The sequence below is a fragment of the Bombina bombina genome, chromosome 3 (assembly GCF_027579735.1).
Source record: "Bombina bombina isolate aBomBom1 chromosome 3, aBomBom1.pri, whole genome shotgun sequence".
NCBI lineage: Eukaryota > Metazoa > Chordata > Amphibia > Anura > Bombinatoridae > Bombina > Bombina bombina.
In genome coordinates, this window is record NC_069501.1 from 854263073 (window position 1) to 854287341 (window position 24269).

At 38.7% G+C, this 24269-nt stretch overlaps 1 protein-coding gene across 1 annotated transcript in view; it reads right to left on the minus strand.

The window, feature by feature from the left end:
- UBAC2 (UBA domain containing 2) overlaps positions 1–3842 on the minus strand; it is a 580006-nt gene extending 576164 nt beyond the window's left edge. Inside the window, exons 1-2 of the mRNA XM_053707817.1 lie at positions 3794–3842; positions 496–701 (exon numbers count right to left, since the gene is read on the minus strand). Coding sequence (XP_053563792.1) covers positions 496–526 — 31 coding nt within the window. The 5' untranslated portion in view covers positions 527–701; positions 3794–3842. The remainder of the gene's footprint in view (positions 1–495; positions 702–3793) is intronic.
- Positions 3843–24269: the final 20427 nt, after the last annotated feature.

Here is a 24269-nt window from a genome sequence, read left to right on the forward strand (position 1 = left end):
GTTCGATGATCACGCTTCAGAAGCTTTGCAATTTTAAGAGTGCTGCATCCCTCTGCAAGATATCTCACTATTTTTGACTTTTCTGAGCCTGTCAAGTCCTTCTTTTGACCCATTTTGCCAAAGGAAAGGAAGTTGCCTAATAATTATGCACACCTGATATAGGGTGTTGATGTCATTAGACCACACCCCTTCTCATTACAGAGATGCACATCACCTAATATGCTTAATTGGTAGTAGGCTTTCGAGCCTATACAGCTTGGAGTAAGACAACATGCATAAAGAGGATGATGTGGTCAAAATACTCATTTGCCTAATAATTCTGCACTCCCTGTATATGCATACATAAAATGTATTATTCGTCATACACGAGGGTACATTGTGACACTTCTGAATCGTTTAATTCTTTATAAATAAATAAAAATTAAAAAAAGACCATAGTGTAAGGCTGAACATTTGCAAAATAATCATGACATATTATTTACACACAATACTCACACAGCCCGCTGGAGCCGGTACTAGCAATCATGCTTCTTCTCTACGGTGTCTGCTGTAGAGGACATATAGAGGTCACCGGGATATCTCGGTAGCAGATATAGTATATACAATGAAAACGAAGATGCAGAGGACATAAAGAGACTATGTCATATGGTATCAGCTTGCTTTTGTTTCAAGCATAGTATCTTCACTGAATAGTTTTGATGCTGAAAGAAACAAATACCATTGCTTAAATATCAACATGAAAAGAATTACAGAAAGTCTAAGGTGATATCTTTTGTTCTGAAGATAAAAAATGCTGTTATTGTAATATTAACGTGTACATTGTAAAACCTTACTGGTTTGTGTGTGTAAAAAATATTATTATTTAAAAACTGAAGATGAAAGTTTAAATCTAACTTTCCCAAAGATTGGCAACAATGTACTCTAACAATATATTTATTCTAGTAAACAAAAAGGCATTTTAACACTGAAATAACAAACCACACAATAAATGTATCAAAAGAAACCATTTGCAGTTACAAGGCTAACCCCCATCCGCTGCTTCAGTTACTGTGCTTTCACTGAACTGCGGTCCGAATATGTAAGCTTCATAATTTAAATTGTGCAACGTTCTAAGTAACGTGATGAAATCTCACGCGGTCCCACTCGGGAGGTTAATCATCTTTTTATCCAGCGTATACACGCTGTATACACTACCCAGTCGTTAGTCACGTAGTGCATGTGCCTAAGTTAGAAGAACGGAAGTACAATACAAAAAATATTTTAGAGAGAGAGAGATCACGTTCACATAACTGTTATTATTAGAATTGTTCTATTTTATTATAGATATTGTTGTTAATGTCTTATTGTGCCTAACTTATAAATTAAACTTTATCAAAGGTATGTACAGCATGTACCTTATATAGTGTTCGCTACTATCCATGGTTTCAGGAATCTGCATACTGTATAAAAACACTAGTGTTAACATGGATAAACTCCAGCAGACATTAGATTATCTCTCCGTAACTAGTAACAAGAATCTCTAGAATTAAGGGCTAAGAAGGAAACAACTGTTGTGGGGTAGTGAGCTTACCACAACTAAACCCAGAGCGGCTGCACAACTTGTACCTCCCACCAGAGCTTTCAACCCAATGCTACCACCACAGGAAGATATTCGGGCCATATTGGTAAAGGGGGTTTCATTTGTTTAATTCCTTCGGGTATTACCATCTTACATAAGCCAGGTAGTGCCAAATCTACATTAGCAGGACTGTACAGTGCAATAAAATTAGGCCTGGTGCCACAAGGCAGAACATGCTGTGACCGGAGATGTCATCGCAGAAAATGCAGCATGTCTGCAGAAAGAACAGGACACATGCAGGAACTGTTAGCGTTTTCAGGTTAAAGCACTGCTCAACATTAGACTGTTCTCTTCAAACAGCGCTGTGCTCTTGGCTACACTGTGAAGGTTTTCCTTAACACAGTGCATCCAGAGCAGAGTGTTGTTTGTAGAGAACAGTCATATATGAAGTAGTGCTGCAAACAGCAGTGCATTTATTGTTGACTGACTCTCAGGGATTATTTGAACCTCGCCCCCAGCCTTTCCCGGTCTGCAAAGCTGTGAATTCTGAATGTAAGATGTTCTTGTGAGCAATGCACATTTTTTATTACTATATTTCTACCTTGTGATATTAAACCAAGAGAAAAGCAAACAATTTTTTTCAGACGCAGCACTAGATTATAAAAAAACTAAAAAAAAACAAAAATGCTTACTCACCAGTTAATCAACACATTGCAATTGAACTAGTGGTTTTGTGTAACTACCTGGATTTAAAATGTTATTTTATTTCAAAATGACCTGCAGAAAATTGTCCACTAAAAAAATGTAATCGCAGAAAGTGAAGAAAAGTTCTGCCTCTAGGGCCCTGGTGCTAGATTTGTAAGCCCTGCTTTACCTTATTTACCTACAAACATACTGTTCTTTCCCTGAAAAAAAAATAAGCTTTTAAGTGCCATCACATCCATTGTGATTAGAACTGTGTGTGGTGTGACAGGAATTATAGTTCCATGTGCACATTAAAATTAATCCAGATCAGTAGGAAGCCAATGTGAGACAAGTAAACAAATGATGTATTTGTGTTAGGTGAAATGAAATGTTTGTTATGTAGTATAAATGTACCATCTTGATTGTATAGTAATCAAAGGGTAAATTCAAAGCTGCATGTGCATTTCTAGCAACCAAGTTACATAGCAGTGATTTAACTTTTTAACTGCCTATGTGTGTGTAAATGACAATCAAGAGATTAAGATGTCAAGGAAAACAATGGACCAGTGGTATTTCTATGTATATATATTTATATTATGGATATGGTCAAAAGTTTCTATTTATAAACTGGCTCCTACCTTTTGGACACATTTGTCAAGCCCAGTACTAAAATGCATGTGTCAAAATGACTGAGATAAGGGTGCAGTCTGCAGAGGCTTAGAAACAAGGTAAGTGTTGGTTATGCAAAACCGGGGAATGGGTAATAAAGGTATTATCTATCTTTTAAAACAATAAAAATAGGTACAATATAAATACATATGCTCCAATCCCTGCTGATCTGGAGAGGTGTAAGAATTCAACTCATTAGCGAGTGTAAATACACAGTGAGAAAAGGAACATTAAAAAAATAAATTTATAACAGACTCAAAAGCAATTTATTATGCTCCACTTATTGACCATAAACCTTAGGCAGTGATTGGTTACATTGTTGTAAAATTGAGCTATTTGTGTTCTTCTGCATATTGGATATTATTGGAGAAATGTGATGTTCTCTTTCTATTGCCTATAAAATTGCCATTTAAAGTTCACAGAAACAAATGTTTGGAGTTGTGGAGGAAAACAAATAACCAGTCTCTAGGAATAAATATTACATTAAGCGACTGAAAGCCAGATCACAATGTTACAACATGAACCTGATAGTGAGCCAATTAGTCTCTCCTGCAACTACAGCTTTATCAGCTAGGGGCTAAAGGGGAATGGGTGTATAAAAAAAAAAGAACGCAGAGAAAATCTTGGCGTGAATTAAAAAAAAAAAAAGATAATACGTTGGATCATACTGTGTATTCGCAAGACATTACTTATTCATGTATGTATACATACACAATAACCTCTTTCCATATAAAAGTAAATAACATTTAAGTACGTACACGGATTGTAACTATAGCGTGTTTATTATTATTATTTCACAACTTAGTTTCACATAAATCCAATTGCAACTTGATACAACGCGAGTCCAAAAACAGAACACGAATAGTGAAACATAGATATTACCTACTAGCTGGCAGCCATTGCAAGGAGACTCTAAAGCAGTAAAACTACGTTTCCCAGCATCCAAAGAGAAAGCGTACGGGTCCCCGGAAGCAACTTTTGTATGTACCTAGCAGAGACAGCTCGCAAGTTTAGCATAAACTGTTTCATTAATTTATTAAACGCAGTACAGGCTTAATTCATACAAAAACACATAAAGTGCATCAATAAACCATTATTTAGAAAACGTAGAGGGTAACTATGAATATATGTGTTTTTGTTGTTGGGTTTTTCTTTCAGATATTCGTTTCTCTATCACAAGAAGACATTTTTACTTTTAAATAACATGCTACGGCTGATATTTTTTCAGAACATCAGACATCAATACTCATAGCTATACGTGATATGCCCCCTTGTGGTATTCACCAGGATTACCTTGGTTAGTAGAGCATACTCGGCATAGAATGGTGTATATTAGCTGCGCACACAGGTATATTTATAAATAGCGGGGAGGGATGTGGTAAGGAGAGATGTGAAGATGAACATATACACTCTGTAATAAGTTTAAGTCAAGAAGTAGTTGAAATATTTAATTTTATGTTGGCTTGCTCAACTTTTTTTTTTATTTATAAAAACCTATTTAAGATTTAAAATAAAGTGAATGTAAATTTTGATGCCAAAATGCCCGGTTTTTAAAAATTAAATTAAAAACAGGGGCACTTTAATTCATAAAAATTTACATTTCACTGCAGTTGAGAAATAAAACTTACCTTTTAATCTTGACAGCAGCTCCAGCTTCCTCCACCCATTGCAAAGCCTCTTCCTGGGTCTAAAATGAGGATTCGGCTTCCTCCAATCATGGCGTTGAATCAGACACTGATTCCCCCGGGGGGGAAGCTGTGATTGGAGGATGACCTATCCATAATTTCTGACATCAGAAATGGCTTGCGACGACTGGAGGAAGCTGGAGCTGCTGTCAAGTTTTAAAGGTAAGGTTTTTTTTCACAATAGGAGTGAAATGTAAATTTTGATTAATTAAAGTGCCCCTGTCTTTAATCAAATTTTTTAAAAACGGGCACTTTAGCATCAAAATTTACATTCACGTTAGGGTTGCCAGCGGTCTTAAAAATAAAATTAAAAAAAATACTGGACAGCCAGCCGATATCCATGGGGGGGGGGGTTGCATTTTATCTAGATAGATAGAATAGATAGATGATAGATAGATCAGATAGATATTATAAAAATTGAGGCAAAAACATGTAGCGGTAGATACAACTACACAAAGTGTGTACTATATAGCACTTCTTTAACCATTATGACCAGTCCACTAAGAATATGTAAGATAATAGTGATTAGATTACATCTAATTGCTTACACTTGAGAGTGTACATGAAATTCCCATAATTTGGGAACACAAAGAAGGTTAAAAAATAAATGTTATTATAAATTAAAAATGGGGAAAACACACAATACAATCAGATAGTAAGAGCACAGAGGTGATGCACTTAAAAGATGCTATTGAGATAACTGGGAAAAATAGGTGGAAATGTGGCATATATGTGGGTTCAATATGTTAGTGATTGGTGACTATATATTCCCTCACATGAGGGAAAAAGGTCCTGTTGATGCCATCACTACTCAGCCTAAAATAAAGAATGGATAATCTGATAATAATGTGAAAGATAAGGTATATGCAGACATCCCAACTCTCCCTGAAGTTCAGGGAGTCTCCCTCATTGTAATAGCGGCTCCCTGACACCCGCAAATGAAATGCAATCTCCCTGAAACTACAAGTACCATGATCCAACGTGGCCCAAATCCAGAAACAGTGTTTCTTTAAGGAATGCCTTTAATTGCGGTGACTTGCTGGGATGCTATGGAACCCTCAAAGCATGCATCAGTAACCAAAAAGCCCCCACTGAGTTAATAAAATAAAACACAAATACTAACTTATTTACTGCACTTAATTAAACTTCGTATTCTAAAATATTTGAGCATTCAACAAGCGTATGATCACTGGAAAATAGGTTTGTTGTATGTGGTTGTGCAATAAAGCTACTTTTTTTAATGTGAGTTTAGTGGGAAGCTACTTAAATGATAACTCTATATCTTATTTAGGGTTTCCAGGTGTCCAGTATATAACCGGGGGGGGTGCAGTACACAGCACTGTAGCCGGTAAAGCCACCTCCCTGAAATTAGTTTTTGCAGGTTGGGATGTCTGTATATGATCCCACCAGAATAATATAGATCATTTATTAATAAATTCTGGAGCTCCAGCAGTGTAAGGATATATCAACGACATCCAAAATTTAGATGTATATTACACTTGCCAGTTTAATACATCAGCTGAGAATGGTAAAAGTGTATAAATAATAATACTTGCTCCCACATTATATTATATGACTGAGGTGTAAAGGGCACAGGATGATTTCACTATATCAGTATATAATATATGTGATAGTTTGGTATATTGGCGATTGATGACTGTACGTTTCCCTCATATAGGGAATACAAATAACCTATTGTCGCCAGCAAAATTATGCCATATATCACACATTTGATAGTCTGAAATTGGAATTGTGATAAACAATCTGTGCTTAGTCACAGTTTAAGTTTGAATCAGTTGTTGCCCCACTGAAGTATTAAGGATTAGTAATAACTAATTGTGGGAGCTAAAGTAGAGTCAGAAATTATCAGACACTCTCAGCATGTATATCTATGTATTTTTTAGTAAAATACACACCGTCTGGGAGAGATGGATGTTATACTTGTTATAGGTTTATACAGATCCCAAATTTAAATATCATAATAGGTTCACAGTGGTTATTCGTGTATTATATTATGGTATTCACAGTATTAATAGTGATATCAAAAGAGGATTAAGCAAATAGATGCTATATTAGCGTTCCTCACTTAAAGTGAAGGTAAACTTTGATGAATGAAAGCCCATTTTTTAAAAATACTATTAAAAACAGGGGCACTTTCATTCATCAAAGTCTACAAAGCAGCCGTTTTGATTAAAAACTTACCTCTCTTCTTTGCACAGCTAGAGCAGCTTCCCGCACCCGGAGATCCTCTCCTCACACGTCATCAATGACTAATCCAGCTTCCTCCAATCACGGCTTTCCCCCCAGGGTAGTCATTGCCTGAGGCCATGCAGTGATTGGAGGAAGCTGGATTAGTCATTGATGACGTGTGAAGAGAGGATCTCTGGGTGGGGGAAGCTGTTCTGGCTGTGCAGAGAAGAGAGCGAGGTAAGTTTTTAATCAAAACGGCTGCTTTGTAAACTTTGATGATTGAAAGTGCCCCTGTTTTTAATAGTATTTTTAAAAAACGGGCTTTCATTCATCAAAGTTTACCTTCACTTTCACTCTCTATAACACTGAATATTTCCCAACCAAAGCTGAGAGTATTATTGTATAGCTGGTAATTGTAAACCAGAGCGTTTATTTCAACAAGTGTGTAGAACTAACATAGAGGTCAAATAATGGTGTTAAATGAACACCATTCCACAGTATATATCATTGAGTTTATCTCAAAAAACAAAATGATTTCGGTTGTTTGCTGGTCATATATAGCGGACCCGTTGGTTAGATACTGTAAGGATTCCGCTTCATGTTTTACCTATGCCTTTCCCATTCACCTTATGTATGGATTCCACTCCATTTTTTACCTATGCCTTTCCCATTCACCTGACTTCAGCCTTACCTGTACTTAAGGCATCAGCTGACTGCAGACAGGTGCTTAATTATTAAGTTTCTAGACTAGCTCTGAAGTCTGTCTGTTTTCCACTTGCTGTGTGTTTTCTCTGAAAACAAACCAGTCTGCTTTTCTTCCAATTTCTGAACCAGCTACTACCTTGGGATTACTTATTTTTACTGCTGGTTCATATGCTCATTTTGCCTACATAAACTTTTACAGAGGCGAGTTTTTCTTTTAAGCGTGCACGCTACAACAGAGACTTATTTCATACTGCAGTGTGTTTGCTGCCTTCTCCCTCTGAGTTGCTATCTCATTTGAGCCACTGAAGCGTTTCTCACACAGCGGACTTCAATCTCTCTTCCACTGCAACACAGTGCAACTCATCTACAAACAACCTCCCACGGACTAAGTACAAGGACATCTCAGAATTAATTCTGCTTCTATTTCACACCATCCGGTGACTGGGGGTAAGCACTGTAGTTACTTTAAGCTGTGCTGTACAAATAAACCTTGAACTTTGCTTTTCCCTGCTGCTCTACTGTCCGCAAGACTATCAGCACATGTGTATACCATTCTGTGACAAACTAACTAACAGTGTCTAAAACTGAGAGTTACACTTCACACGGAACTGTTATATCTTACTCCAGCACTAATAGCAACACTACCTGCTTTCTGGAACTCTGCTTTTCTTTATCAAGATTTATCATACTGGGAGCTAGCTGAACACTAAAGTTTGCTACTAAGAAATTGTTTTATTTTTTACATTTCTTCTGATCCAGCCTTTGTTTATGTTTATACTATTGCTGTGACATTCAACAGCATATGTGATTTACATCATTTGTTGCCAGACAAGTTTCTGATCTGCAATTCAATTACTTGAGAATAACAACTTCACTTAAAGCAGCTTGGTCTATGCTGTTCAATAGTCCATTTGCCAAAAGTGATACAAATCATTTATTTTGCATACTCTGCAGTTGTGATCCATCCTCACTCTCTACTAAATCATTACAGAATAATTAAGCCCAAAAAATATGGATCCAGCAGATTTGCCCCAATTCGTTTACAACCTGTCTAAAAGAGTAGATGAACTCAGTCAAGGCCTTAGAGATCTAAAGATTGAAAATGAGACTTTAACTAAGGTTATAAGAGAGACAACTCCTCCCAAAGCAAAAGCTGCTGAATCTATTGTGGAACCACAGATTGCAGCACCTGATTTGTTCAATGGTGATAGGAGTCTCTATCGCCAATATAGGAATGCCTGCCTCCTCACTTTCAACCTTAAGCCACTCACATATCCTAATGATAAGATTAAAGTGCTCACAATGATTACCTATCTACGGGGTGAACCCCGAATCTGGGCAGACACGCTCTTTGAAACCAACGATCCTATTCTATCATCCCTACAGTCTTTTCTAGCAGTCATGGATGAACTTTATTCAGACTCAAATTTACAATTGACTGCAGAAAGCAAGATGCGGAAACTAAAGCAAGGCAACCGTCCTGTTGAAGTTTATATAACGGAGTTTAAACAACATGCCATTGATTCCCAATGGAACGTGATTGCCTTAAGAAACCAATTTCGCCTAGGACTCTCGGAAGCAGTTAAAGATGAGCTAGCCCGAACTGATCTCCCTGACTCCTTAGACGGCTTCATGAAGCTCTCAATGCAAATAGATAGAAGGCTTCGCGAAAGGAAGTCAGAGCGTCAAATTCGGGATTCTTCTTACAAGAGATCATTCCATCCTCCTCCAACTGCTTCTTCATCAAGTGTGCCTGAACCTATGGATATAGGCTTTAGGAGGGGTCCATTGACCTCTGAAGAAAGGTTTAGAAGAAAATCAAAAGGACTGTGTATGTATTGTGGAAGCCCAAACCATCCTATCCGCGAATGCCCCTCCCTACGTAAAAATAAAAATAATAAGTCTCTCTTACATTTGACTTCAATGATTGAACATGATAAACCAATTCACTGTACTTTAACCCTCTCTTTACAGTGGGACAGCAATCGCATGACGAAAGAAGCTATAATTGACACAGGAGCCCAAGGGAATTACATAGATAAAGCTATTGTTGAAAAATATAAAATACCTCTCATCACTAAATTGTCTCCTGTCTCTATACGGGTTGTAGATGGGTCTGAACTTTCTTCTGGTCCTATTACTCAGCATACAATTCCCATTTTGGTATCCACCCTAGGTTCACATCAGGAATACATCACCTTTGATGTTATTACCTCTCCTCTATTCCCCATTGTACTAGGGTTACAATGGCTCCGTTTACACGAACCTGTGATCAATTGGTGTTCTTTGGAAGTAAAATTTGATTCACCATATTGCCAGCAAACCTGTCTAAATCATTCTGTTCTCTTCCATTTGACAGAAACTCCACACATACCTAAAGTATATGAGAAGTTTGCAGACGTATTCAGTAAGAAGGAAGCTGATACTCTACCTCCTCATCGGTCGTATGACTGTCCGATCGACCTCAAACCTGGTACCACTCCTCCCTACGGTCATCTCTACCCTCTTTGCCAACCCGAGCTTGATCATTTAAAGACGTATTTAGATGAAAACTTAAAAAAAGGTTTTATACGTCCTTCAGTTTCTCCAGCAGCAGCCGGGTTCTTCTTCGTAAGAAACAAAGATAACTCCCTTCGACCAATCATCGACTTCAGGGAGCTCAATAAAATTACGATAAAAAACAGGTATCCCCTACCACTCATCCCCGAACTCATTGAACGCCTCCAACATGCCAAAATCTTCACCAAATTAGATCTAAGAGGGGCTTATAACCTTGTCCGCATAAGAGAAGGGGATGAGTGGTTGACCGCCTTTAGGACAAGATACGGCCTGTTTGAGTACCTGGTAATGCCGTTCGGGTTAACTAACGCCCCGGCCACATTCCAGTATTTTATTAACGATATATTTCACGATCTTCTTGATACTTGTGTGGTCGTATACCTGGACGACATTCTAGTGTACTCAAACACGCTTGAAGAACATGTTAAACATGTTAGTTGGATACTTTCCAGGCTCCAAGTTCATAGGCTATATGCAAAACTAGAAAAGTGTGTATTCCACACCAAGGAAATAGATTTTTTGGGGTACTCCATTGGCCCAAAAGGTATCCAAATGCAGGCTAACAAAGTCGATTCAGTAAAAAACTGGCCACAACCAAAAAATAGGAAGGAACTACAACGTTTCCTCGGGTTTAGCAACTATTATAGAAAGTTTATTAAAAATTTCTCTCAAATTGCTAAACCTCTCACTGTACTCACCAGTTCCAGTACACCTTTCACCTGGAACTCCAAAGCAACTGAAGCTTTCAACTCATTAAAAAACTCCTTCTGCTCAGCTCCAATACTTCAATTTCCTGACCCTTCTCTCCAATTCATTTTGGAGGTGGATTCCTCCGATTATGCCCTTGGAGCTGTCCTCTCGCAAAGACGCAGTATATCCCAACCACTACATCCAGTAGCTTTCTATTCCAAAATTCTTTCTGCACCTGAGATGAACTATGCTGTTGGAGAAAAGGAACTCCTGGCAATAAAACGTGCCTTTGAACATTGGAGACATCTCCTGGAGGGCACCGTCTTACCAATAATCATCTACACGGATCACCGTAATCTCGAGTTCCTACAGAGGAATAAAACTCTCTCTAGTCGACAGGTAAGATGGAGCCTATACTTCAGCAGGTTTAACTATCAAATCATCTACAGGCCCGGCTCTAAAAATGGAAAGGCGGACGCACTTTCTAGGAAAGACCCTAGACCTCCAAACACTCAGGAATCTACTTCTATCATTCCCACAGATAGATTTTTGGGTCTACTGTCCACTTTCAAGACGCAACTTCAAACAGCTTTACGGTCAGATCCTCAGCTACCTCAACTCCGACTATCTTGTAGAAACAACCTCTACTATCATGGGACTCTCTTGTATGTCCCCGAGATTCTTAGACCTGCTCTAATTAAACAACATCATGATCCACCTCTCCTTGGACATCCAGGTATTATGAAAACAAAGGAACTTCTCAGCAGATCCTACTGGTGGCCAAATTTGGAAACATCTGTAAAAAACTATATCTCAAACTGCTCCATCTGCATTACTTCCAAAAAGGAAAGGGCCAAGCCATATGGACATCTTCTTCCAATTCAAATACCTGATAGACCTTGGTTACATCTCGGCATGGACTTCATAGTTGAATTACCTGTGAGTTCAGGTTTCAACACCATTCTTGTTGTCACAGACATCCTGACCAAAATGGCTCATTTTATCCCTTTTAACAAACTTCCCACTTCCAGTGAGACAGCACAACTCTTCTTAAATTCGATTGTCAGATACCACGGAATTCCTTCAATCATAACAACTGATAGGGGTACTCAGTTTACCTCGAAGTTCTGGAAAAGTCTTTCTGCTCAACTGAAAATTGATCATCGCCTAAGTACTGCCTTCCATCCACAAACAAATGGCCAAACAGAGAAATTAAATCAATGGCTAGAGCAGTATCTACGCTGTTATTGCTCTTATCAGCAAAATGAATGGTCACAATACCTATATCTGGCCGAATTTGCCTACAATAACTCGGTTAATTCATCCACCAAAGTTTCACCCTTCTTTGCAAATTATGCTTTTCATCCACATTTTTCCCTGGAACAAACGGATAACCCAATTTCTCCTTCTGTAGATGATCTACTACAGAAGCTCGCTGAAAACTTCCACTTCCTAAAAACAAATATCCAACAGGCTCAGACCTCACAGAAGAAATACTACGACTTACGCAGACGACCATCACCATCTTATGCCATAGGCGATAAAGTTTGGCTTTCGACAAAAAATATCAAAATCCCTGTTCCCAGTAAAAAACTAGCAGGATTATATATCGGACCGTTCACTATCACTCACGTTGTTAACCCAAATGCAGTTACTCTGGACCTTCCCAGTTCTATACCCATCCATCCTACTTTTCATGTGTCCCTTCTTAAACCAGCTTCAGATGATCCTTCAGTGAAAACTATTTTACCACCTGTACCTGTACCCCTGGATCCGGACACTTATGAAATTCAAGACCTCCTGGATTCCAGACGGCATAAAGGTGTCTTACAATATCTGGTCAGATGGAAAGGCTACTCACCTGATGATGACACCTGGGAGCCTTATACCAATATAGATGCACCTAGACTCATCTCCCGTTTCCACAGACGATATCCTCTTAGACCTAAACATCAAGCCGAGGATCGGCTTGCTTGAAGGGGGGCGTATGTAAGGATTCCGCTTCATGTTTTACCTATGCCTTTCCCATTCACCTTATGTATGGATTCCACTCCATGTTTTACCTATGCCTTTCCCATTCACCTGACTTCAGCCTTACCTGTACTTAAGGCATCAGCTGACTGCAGACAGGTGCTTAATTATTAAGTTTCTAGACTAGCTCTGAAGTCTGTCTGTTTTCCACTTGCTGTGTGTTTTCTCTGAAAACAAACCAGTCTGCTTTTCTTCCAATTTCTGAACCAGCTACTACCTTGGGATTACTTATTTTTACTGCTGGTTCATATGCTCATTTTGCCTACATAAACTTTTACAGAGGCGAGTTTTTCTTTTAAGCGTGCACGCTACAACAGAGACTTATTTCATACTGCAGTGTGTTTGCTGCCTTCTCCCTCTGAGTTGCTATCTCATTTGAGCCACTGAAGCGTTTCTCACACAGCGGACTTCAATCTCTCTTCCACTGCAACACAGTGCAACTCATCTACAAACAACCTCCCACGGACTAAGTACAAGGACATCTCAGAATTAATTCTGCTTCTATTTCACACCATCCGGTGACTGGGGGTAAGCACTGTAGTTACTTTAAGCTGTGCTGTACAAATAAACCTTGAACTTTGCTTTTCCCTGCTGCTCTACTGTCCGCAAGACTATCAGCACATGTGTATACCATTCTGTGACAAACTAACTAACAGTGTCTAAAACTGAGAGTTACACTTCACACGGAACTGTTATATCTTACTCCAGCACTAATAGCAACACTACCTGCTTTCTGGAACTCTGCTTTTCTTTATCAAGATTTATCATACTGGGAGCTAGCTGAACACTAAAGTTTGCTACTAAGAAATTGTTTTATTTTTTACATTTCTTCTGATCCAGCCTTTGTTTATGTTTATACTATTGCTGTGACATTCAACAGCATATGTGATTTACATCATTTGTTGCCAGACAAGTTTCTGATCTGCAATTCAATTACTTGAGAATAACAACTTCACTTAAAGCAGCTTGGTCTATGCTGTTCAATAGTCCATTTGCCAAAAGTGATACAAATCATTTATTTTGCATACTCTGCAGTTGTGATCCATCCTCACTCTCTACTAAATCATTACAGATACTGTTGCCAAAGTGGCATAAAGTAAAAACAGATTCGTTATTACATGGATTTCCAGCTATCATGAAAAAGTAATCAAAACCACTGTAATACTTTGCATCAACAACGTGTTTTACTATGTTATTAAAAAAGAGGATCCCATTAGTGATGTCGCGAACCTAAAATTTTCAGTTTGCGAACCGCGGACTCGAACTTCCGGTATTGTTCGCGAACGCGCGAACCGCCATTGAATTCAATAGGCAGGCGAACTTTAAAACCTACAAGGACTCTTTCTGGCAACAATAGTGATGGAAAAGTTGTTTCAAGGGTACTAACACCTGGACTGTTGCATGCTGGAGGGGGATCCCTGGCAAAACTCCCATGGAAAATTACATAGTTGATGCAGAGTCTGCTTTTAAGCCATAATGGGTCTAAATCAACTAACATTCCCAAAGTGGCTGTCTCAAAACATCCCGGACAGAAGATAGATTGATAGTGATAGATAGGATAGATAGATATACATAGATTGATAGTTAGATAGAATCGATAGAAGAGAAATAGATAGATTTGTTAGATATATAATTACCCTAATAAATTCTAATAATCAAACATGCGTTCTTGGACCCAACTAGCTTGTGTCAATTAGTACTTTTCTTAGCACTTTAATCCCTGTTCCCCCCCCCCCCTATCGGGGGAGTTCTATATGGCCTGCCAGATCACCCTGAAAAATTATAATAATAAGACATGTGGTCTGCTACCTATTTTAACGAGGTTGTGTTTTAAGTACTAAAATTCTTAGCACTTTAATCTCTGTAACTCCCCCTATTTGGTGAGGTCTATACGGCCTGGATGATTACCCATACAAAATATAATAATAAGACATCTGCTCTTGGTCTGCGACCCATGGTAACTATGTTGTGTTAATTAGTAATGTCCTTCGCATTTTAATAGCTGTTACTCATACTCACCCTATCGGTGGAGGTCTATATGGCCTGCATGATTACCCTTACAAAATATAACAACCAAACATATGTTCTGGGACCCATGGTAAGTAGGTTGTGTTATGTAGTACTGTTCTTTGCATTTTCATACCTGTTACAACACCAAATGGTGGCAGGTCTATCTGTCCTTCATGATTAGCTGCACCCAAACCCAAAAAAAAGCCGAGTGTTAGACTAACACCCATGGCTAACTCTGTTGTTTCAATTAGTACTATTCTTAGCACTTTCATCCCTGTTACGGGCGGTCTACATGGCCATCATGATTAGCCGAACAAAATACTACAATCCAACCTTTGCTCAGTCTTCATAGGCCCTTCATTGTCTGTATTTTGATAGTACAGTTCTTATTATTTTTATAGCTGATACAACACCGAATGTTGTCAGCTCTATATGGCCTGCATGATTAGCTGCACCCAATACAAAAATAAATCCAAGCGGTCTTGGATTAACACCCATGGCTAACTCTGTTGTTTCAAGTAGTACTATTCTTAGCACTTTCATCTCATCATCCCTGTTACTTCCAGGACTCTCGGTGGTGGTGGTCTACATGGCCATCATGATTAGCCTAACCAAATACTACAATCCAACCTTGGCTCAGTCTTCCTAAGGCCCTTCATTGGCTATATTTTGGTAGTACTGTTCTTATTACTACATGGTGGTCTACATGGCCATCATGATTAGCCTAACCAAATACTACAATCCAACCTTGGCTCAGTCTTCCTAAGGCCCTTCATTGGCTGTATTTTGGTAGTACTGTTCTTATTAGTTTAATAGCTGATACGACACCGAATGTTGTCAGCTCTATATGGCCTGCATGAATAGCCGCACTCAAAGCCAAATAAAAGCCAAGCGGTTTTGCACTAACACCCATGGCTAACTCTGTTGTTTCAAGTTCTACTATTCTTAGCTCTTTCATCTCATCATCCCTATTACTTCCAGGACTCTCGGTGGTGGTGGTCTACATGGCCATCATGATTAGCCTAACCAAATACTACAATCCAACCTTGGCCCAGTCTTCCTAAGGCCCTTCATTGGCTGTATTTTGGTAGTACTGTTCTTATTAGTTTAATAGCTAATACGACACCGAATGTTGTCAGCTCTATATGGCCTGCATGAATAGCTGCACCCAAAGCCAAAAAAAAGCCAAGCACAAAAGGATGGCAGGCAGGAGGGAGATGCAATTCAAGGACACTAGGAGACTGATTACTGACAGTCTAAACAGTGATGATTGACAATGTTTGCAATACTGTTAACAGAAATATGATTGCTGACAATAATTGGCTAGGTGGGCCTGGCTCACAGCAGGCTGCAAGGCAGGAGGAAAGTGCTATTTAATGGCACCAGCAAACTGAGGATTCAAATCACAGCAACTATTACCAAAAAATTTAATTTTTAATTATTAGAATACTGTCACAACAAATATGATTGGTGTAAATATTTTTTAAGTAGGCCTGGCACACAGGCTTGGAAGGCTGTAGAAAAGTGCAATTCAAAGGCACGAGCAAACTCAGGGTTAAGATCAACACTAAAATTTTTTTTTATTTAAATTAATAACTATACTGTCTGACTGTGACAACAATTAGGATTGGTGTAAATAGTTGGCTAGACGGCCTGGCACAAAAGGCTGGCAGTGGCAGGCAGGAGGTAAATGAAATTCAATGGCCCTAGGAGACTGAATATTTGCAGTCCAAAAAATTATGTTTTTTTTATTTTTTTATTACTGTTACAAGAATTGTGATTGGTGCCACTAATTGGCTACTTGGGCCTGGCAGATAGGCTGGCAGATATGAGTCGTGGATGGTAGGTAGGGCAGTAATTTAACACAGTATGCTGTGTAAGTGACAAAAACACAGGACTGATAGAAAATTAAGTTACATTACACTAGCAAAATATTTTAAAATTTTAGATTTTAATATTAAAATTATGTTAAGAAGTGCAATGCACATATGACTCTATGAGTGGTTGCACTGGCTGGCTGCTACGTAGGGCAGCAATTATAACAACAGTATGCTGTGTAAGTCAGATAGACAGTTAGACACAGGCCTGATAGAAAATACAATTAGATTACACTAGCATAATGATTTAAAGACTTTTTTTTGGAAATTTTAAGAAAAAGGTTAAGCACATACATATGAGTCGTGGCTGATAGCCTTGGAAGGGCAGCTATTAAAAACAGTAGGCTATGTATGTCAGATACACACACGCCTGATAGAAAATACTATTAGATTACACTAGAAAAATGATTGAAATTATTTTTTTGGGGGGGAAATTAAAAAAAGGTTAAACACATATGAGTCGTGGCTCATAGACTAGGGAGGGCAGCAAGTAAACACAGTAGGCTCTCTATGTCAGCAAAACACACAGGCCGGATAGAAAATTAGATTTGATTACACTAGCAAACAAATTTAAACTTTTTTTTTTTTATATTAAAATTAAGGTGAAAGAAAAATAGATATGAGTGCTGGGTGGCTGCCTGGCACAGACCAATTAACCAAAAGACTGAAAAAAAAAGAGGTATATTAATGCTGAGTGAGCCTGACAGACACAGGCATGATAGTAAATGTAATTAGATTACACTAGAAAAATATTTTTTTGTGGTTTTTTTTTAAATTAAAAATAATGTTATAAACGGATATTAACACTGCTGGCTGCTGGCTGGCACAGAGCAATGAACCAGAGTATATGCTGTGTGACACTGGCCTGATAGAAAATGAAAAAAAATTACACTAGAAAAATAATTATATTTTTGGGTTAGTTAAATTTAAACTAATGTTGTTAGGGAGATATCAGTGGTGGCAGTAGTCACAGCATATGCTGTGAGCCTTAAACACACAGCTGAAAGCCAGGCAAATGCTAATAAAAAAAAAACGGCACGAAATATAGCCCTAAAAAGGGCTTTTTGGGGTGCTGTGCTTGCAGCAGAGATGAGTGGAGTCCTTCTGGACTGTAAATACACTAGCCTAGCTATGTTTTTCCTATTAATGTCAGGAGCAAAAACATAACACGTCCTATCATTAAAAAAGCAAGGTCGTTATGAGTCTAAAATGGCGGATTCCGAGTAGCTGGGAGTGTCTGTGAGGGAGTGTCTGATGTTGATTGGCTCTAATGTGTCAGGCGGCTGTGACATAAAGGGTCAAAGTTTCCACAATGATGACACATAGGGGCGGATCGAACATCGCCATGTGTTCGCCCACAAACGCTAACGCGAACAAGCTATGTTCGCTGTGAACCGTTCGCGGGCGAACAGTTCGGGACATCACTAGATCCCATTAGTCTTTAAAGTAGCTCCCTAACATGTTGCGCGTGAAAAACGCTTTATCAGGCCTTTTTTTTCATCAATGTTAGCATCAATTTTTATACATCTCACTAATTTACGCTTTTTTTTACCTTCTAAATAGCCTCCGGTACACTTCTATCCTCCGCCCGCCATTTTCTATAAGTGACTGACAGGCTAGTCCTATTCAATCCACCAATGGCCGATTTCCTCCCCGGGGGGATTAAGCCCCTTTCTGTAAACGTCACACAATCGTTATGCACATGTGTTGAAGCTTCAATAGAGCAGTTTCTTCCTCATGCTTGTGCATGAGATGCACATGCATATTCTGCATCCTCATAAAAAAATTGATACAAAACAACAACAAGACCTCTTGCGATACAAGTAAGTATGAACTATGCAAAGAATCTATAATTTTACTATTCGAGTTAAATTATGTACATGAATTAGTCTAGATTTTTAAAATGCAAAATAAATATACGTTATCATTGTATAATACAGTTCCAAATGATACGCTATATTACAAAATTAAAACATGTTAATAGTAATAGCGTTGTAATACTAATATATTTTAGCCAATACTTATCTAATGCTATTCTGAACAGACAATGTTTGATATAAAAAAAGCTTTATAATATTGTTATATATTTTGCATTTTTATTATAATTGATTATTTGCATATTCTATTTATTTATTGTGCTAATGGTCTAATATAATGAGAGATTGTCTTGCAATAGTATTGAGAACAAAACCTTAAAAAAAAAAAAATTGTTATTGATATCAATAAATCAAAGAGTGTGTATATCTGAACATCTAAATCTGACAATGAGCAATGTTAAAATGTAAATAAATATATATGAATAATGCAGTCACTCTAGATCTTGTATAGGCTAAATTACCCCTATCTATAAAGATGACTATAAAACAGAACTCTATATTCAAATCATTATACTATGCTTTTGGATGCCATTTAAACAAAGCAATATACATTATATCCTCTAATATATGATGGCTAATTTGCCTGAATTTTAGAAAATGTTCTTATATTGGCAATGTAATTCCTTTAGCTGTTAAACTCATCATCAGTTAAAGGGACAGCCAACACCAGAATAGTTGTTGTTTAAAAAGAAAGAAAATCCCTTTATTAACCATTCCCCAGTTTTGCATAACCAACACAGTTATAATAATACACGTTTTACCTCTGTAATAACCTTGTATCTTCTGACTGCCCCTTTATTTCAGTTCTTTTGACAGACTTGCATTTTAGCCAATCAGTGCTCACTCCTAGGTCACTTCACGTGTATGAGCTCAATGTTATCTATATGAAACACATGAACTAATGCCCTCTAATGGTCAAAATGCATTCAGATTAGAGGCAGTCTTCAAGGTCTAAGAAATTAGCATATGAACCTCCTAGGTTTAGCTTTCAACTAAGAATACCAAGGGAACAAATCAAAATTGGAGATGAAAGTAAATTAGGAAGTTGTTTAAAATTACACACCCTATTTCAATAATGATAGCTTTTTTTGGGACTTGACTGTCCCTTTAACATTATTTTACTATATGTATACCAGCTCTTGTCATTTGTAGCACCACAATTGCTATTTTACAGAGATGCTATTTCCCACTGTTTCTTCTTTTTTTTAAATTATGCTTTTGGTTTAGGACTAGATGTATACCGGGAGAAAGTCTGCTATCTACAACCCCCAATTGTTTTTTTGTTTTTTTTTATCATCTTTTATTCAGAGAAGTAAAGTTATTAGCACTGGAACAAAAAACACAAGAGTTTAAAGAAATAACATCATGTTACATAATCATTAATAAGAATCATAAATTACATACATCATAATCCAATTAACAAGACACATTTGTCAAGAGTACACCAGATTATTTTTATTATTATACTTTATTTATGAAGCGCCAACATATTCCGCAGCGCTGTCCATGGATACAATTCATATAAATAAAACAATACAAGACTTGTAAGAGACAGGACAAAATTTACAAACACATACAGGAGGGATTGAAGGCCCTATTCCCGTGGGAATTTACAATCTAGAAGGGTAGGAGGTTGAGAAAGAGGAGGTGAGGACTGCAAGATTGAAATGTTAGGTACCGTATTTTCCGGCGTATAAGACGACCCCCTACTTTTCCTGTTAAAAATATAGGGTTTGTGCTATACTCGCTGTATAAGACTACCCCCTTACCCCCTCAATGAATGCAGCAAGCACACCAAATAAAAATTAAAAAACATCTGAACCTACTGCCCTCAGATTTAATCTATTTACCCCTCTCACCCACCTGAGCCTACTGCTCTCAGCTTTAATCTATTTACCCCTCTCACCCACCTGAGCCTACTGCTCTCAGCTTTAATCTATTTACCCCTCTCACCCCGATCCTACTACCCTCAGATTTAATCTATTTACCCCTCTCACCCTGAGCCTACTGCCCTCAGCTTTAATCTACTTACCCCTCTCACCCTGATCCCACTGCCCTCAGATTTAATCTATTTACTAGATTAAATCTGAGGGCAGTAGGATCAGGGTGAGAGGGGTAAGTAGTAGATTATAGCTGATTAGCTGAACCTGAGAGAGCAGTAGGATCAGGGTGAGAGTGAGGTAAGTAAAGCTGAGGGCAGGTGGAGTTAAGTAAAGCTGAGGGCAGTAGGATCAGGGACAGGCAAGGTGATAGAGCTAAATTAAGCTGAGGGCAGTAGGATCAGGGACAGGCAAGGTGATAGAGCTAAGTTAAGCTGAGGGCAGTAGGATCAGGGACAGGCAAGGTGATAGAGCTAAGTTAAGCTGAGGGCAGTAGGATCAGGGACAGGCAAGGTGATAGAGCTAAGTTAAGCTGAGGGCAGTAGGATCATCTCACACACTGAGACTGAGTACACAAGTAGTGCTGCAAGGGTCAGGTAATTTCTAGACCAGCCTTAATCTGATTACATGAAAATTCAGTTACAGTGTATGCATGTTCTCCACTCCACTGCAATGTTGCTTCCTTATGACAGTCGACTGACAAGTGACTCTCTCTCTGACTCTCTCTGAATCACTCAGAGTCAGAGAGTCACTTGTCAGTGTAAGGAAGCAAAATTGCTGGAGTCTGGAGAATGGAGATTGGACTGGAGAACATCCATTATACACTGATTGCAGGCTAGTAGTTTAGTTTTTATTATTAACATGACTTGTCGTCTTACTGGTAGTCGTAGATCCAGATTCCAGACCAGTCCCTCCAGAATAGATCACACAGACACAGTCAGTCACCACTTGCCTGCAACTGTGTGAAAATCCCGCTCTCTCTCTAGTCTTGCTCGTCACTTGCGCATGTGCAGTCACCAGTGAGATCATCATGGTGGGGTCATAATGGAGTCACGGTGGGGCCATGTTGCACAATGATGAGAGAGACGCCGTGATTGAATTTTTGCCACGCCCACCCACTCTGAGTCTGCTCTGACTACTCCTGCGCAGCCTGCCCCAGTCAGTGAGTCACGCAGTATACTGAGTGACTCACTGATAGTCTCAGACTGTAAATTTGTGACATCATTCCAATCCACTCCACATGACTGTATTTGGGGCGGCCGCCTGGAGCGGGAGGGAGCCCTAAGAACCCCGTACTATTACAGCTTAGCCTGCGCACAACGCCACTGACTCACTCTGATCTGAAATAAAAAAGTTAAAGTATAACACTATTTATTACATTAATAAGGCTTATAAGACGACACCCGGCGTATAAGACGACCCTCGACTTTTGAGAAGATTTTCATGAGTTAAAAAGTCGTCTTATATGCCGGAAAATACGGTAAGTGAAATTAATTTATTATTTAGTTGGGTGGTAGGCTTCTCTGAACAGAAAAGTCTTCAGGGAACATTTAAAGGAAGACAGATTAGGGCAAAGCCTGACAGCACAAGGGAGAGTGTTCCAGAGGGTAGGTGCTGCACGACAGAAGTCCTGCAGTCTAGCATGAGAGGAGGTGATAGTTGTGGATGCAAGGAGCAGGTCATTGTTGGATCTTAGTGGCCGGCTGGAGTATACTTGTGTATTAGAGAGGATAGGTAGAGGGGAGCGGCGTTGGTGAGAGCTTTGTATGTAAGGGTGAGAATTTTGAATTTAATTCTGCTGTGAATGGGGAGCCAATGAAGGAACTCGCAGAGAGGTGCAGCAGATACAGAGCGACCGGAAAGGTGGATCAGCCTGGTCGAGGCATTTAGGATGGATTGAAGGTGAGAGAGGCGGGAAAGAGGAAGGCCAGTGAGTAGGTTATTGCAGTAGTCAAGTCGGGAAATAACAAGGGAGTGGATTATTTGCTTTGTGGTGTCAGCACTCAGAAAAGGGCGAATCTTGGAAATATTGCATAGATGGTTGCGGCAGGATGTAGAAAGCGATTGGGTATGGGGGACGAAGGATAGATTTGAGTCAACTATAACTCTGAGGCAGCGGACTTGGAGCGATGGGGAAATGGTGATGCCGTTAACAGGGATCGAGAATTTAGAAGTCGGCATAGAGCTTGAGGGGGGGATAAGAAGGAGCTCAGTCTTAGACATGTTAATCTTTAGGTGGTGAGAAGCCATCCAGGAAGATATACCAGATAAGCAGTCGCTGACATGAGAAAGGACAGATGAAGAGAGAGCAGGGGTAGAGAGGTAGATCTGGGTGTCATTAGCATAGAGGTGATATTTGAAGCCATAACTGTTGATAAGTTTACCCAGCAAAGAAGTATAGATGGAGAAGAGTAGAGGACTCAGAACAGATCCTTGAGGTACTCCAACAGACAGAAGCATAGGAGAGGAGGAGTCGCCAGCAAATGACACAGAAAAAGACCTGTGAGAAAGATAGGAGTGAATCCAGGAAAGAGCAGTGTCACAGAGGCCAAAAGAGCTAAGGGTCTGTAGGAGGAGGGGGTGGTCAACTGTGTCAAAGGCAGCTGAGAGGTCAAGTAAGATGAGTATAGAGTTGTGTCCAATATTTTTAGCAGAGAGAAGATCCTTAGTATCCTTGGTAAGGGCAGTTTAAGTTGAGTGTTTGGGGCGGAATCCAGATTGCAGGGGGTCAAGCAAAGAGTTGGTGGACAGGAAGTGGGTTAGGCGATTATAAACTAGTTTTTCAAGGAGTTTTGATGTTAGTGGTGATATGGGACAGTGATATGTTTGTATATGTTGATAAACATATAATATTCCAAACAAGACTGTGATAGTACTTAATTTTAGAATAAAAAATAAAATACAACAAAGGGAAAAAAAAACCAAAAGATAATGAAAAGGAAAAACACTCTCTTGATCTTTTAAGCTCTCTCCCTCTATCTTTTGAAAGATACCAAGATCACTAGTTTTGAGCCTCCAGGCCCACTTAAAAGGTTGCAAGGCCCTTTAATGTTTTTCTATATTTAAGTTATATGTTATCTGACCTTTTAGTATGACTCTCTATAACAAGATATCCAGGATGCTGGAAATTGATCTAGTAATACCAGATCTGCAAAGCTATTAGAACTCAGAAATGGACGTAAAATGCGCTTTTGAGTATACAATGGATATGATTTAATTATGGGAAGCCATCCTACTAAAACGTTTTTAATTTTTTTCTCTGTTGCTAGTTGTGTGTGAAAAGATTCAAAGATTATTTGAGATTGCACTTCTTTGATAAAAAGTGAAAAGCTATGGGCCACACTAGCCTTCCAATCCTTAACTATAAGATGTCTAACTAACAAAATAATTGTGTTCAAAATGTTTGTCCATAAGGAAAAATAAGAGTTCAGGGTATTAAGAAAGTAAATATTCTCTGGGGCAAAAGAAGCAGTTACACTATAATGATGATTAAGCCAGCAAGCGATTTACTGCCAGAGTTGAGAGATCTTCGGACAAAACCAGAACATAGGAATTACATCGGCTCTAGGGTAAGCACACTATGGACATCCAAAGGATTGAGGAGAATACATTCTAGACATTTTGGAAGGAGTAATATAGTAATTATTAATAAGTTTCAGATGTGATTCCTTCCAGCTCATTGAGATTTCATATTTATCTAGTATAATAAAGCTTAGTTTAATTTTTTCATGATCTGTATTATCAAAGTGGGGTACCCATATATTACAGATCTTGTCAAGAAAAGATAACCCCCCCAATTGTTATTGCATATCTCTCCCCTAAATGTACCTTTGGCTAAAACCTCTCTACAACTT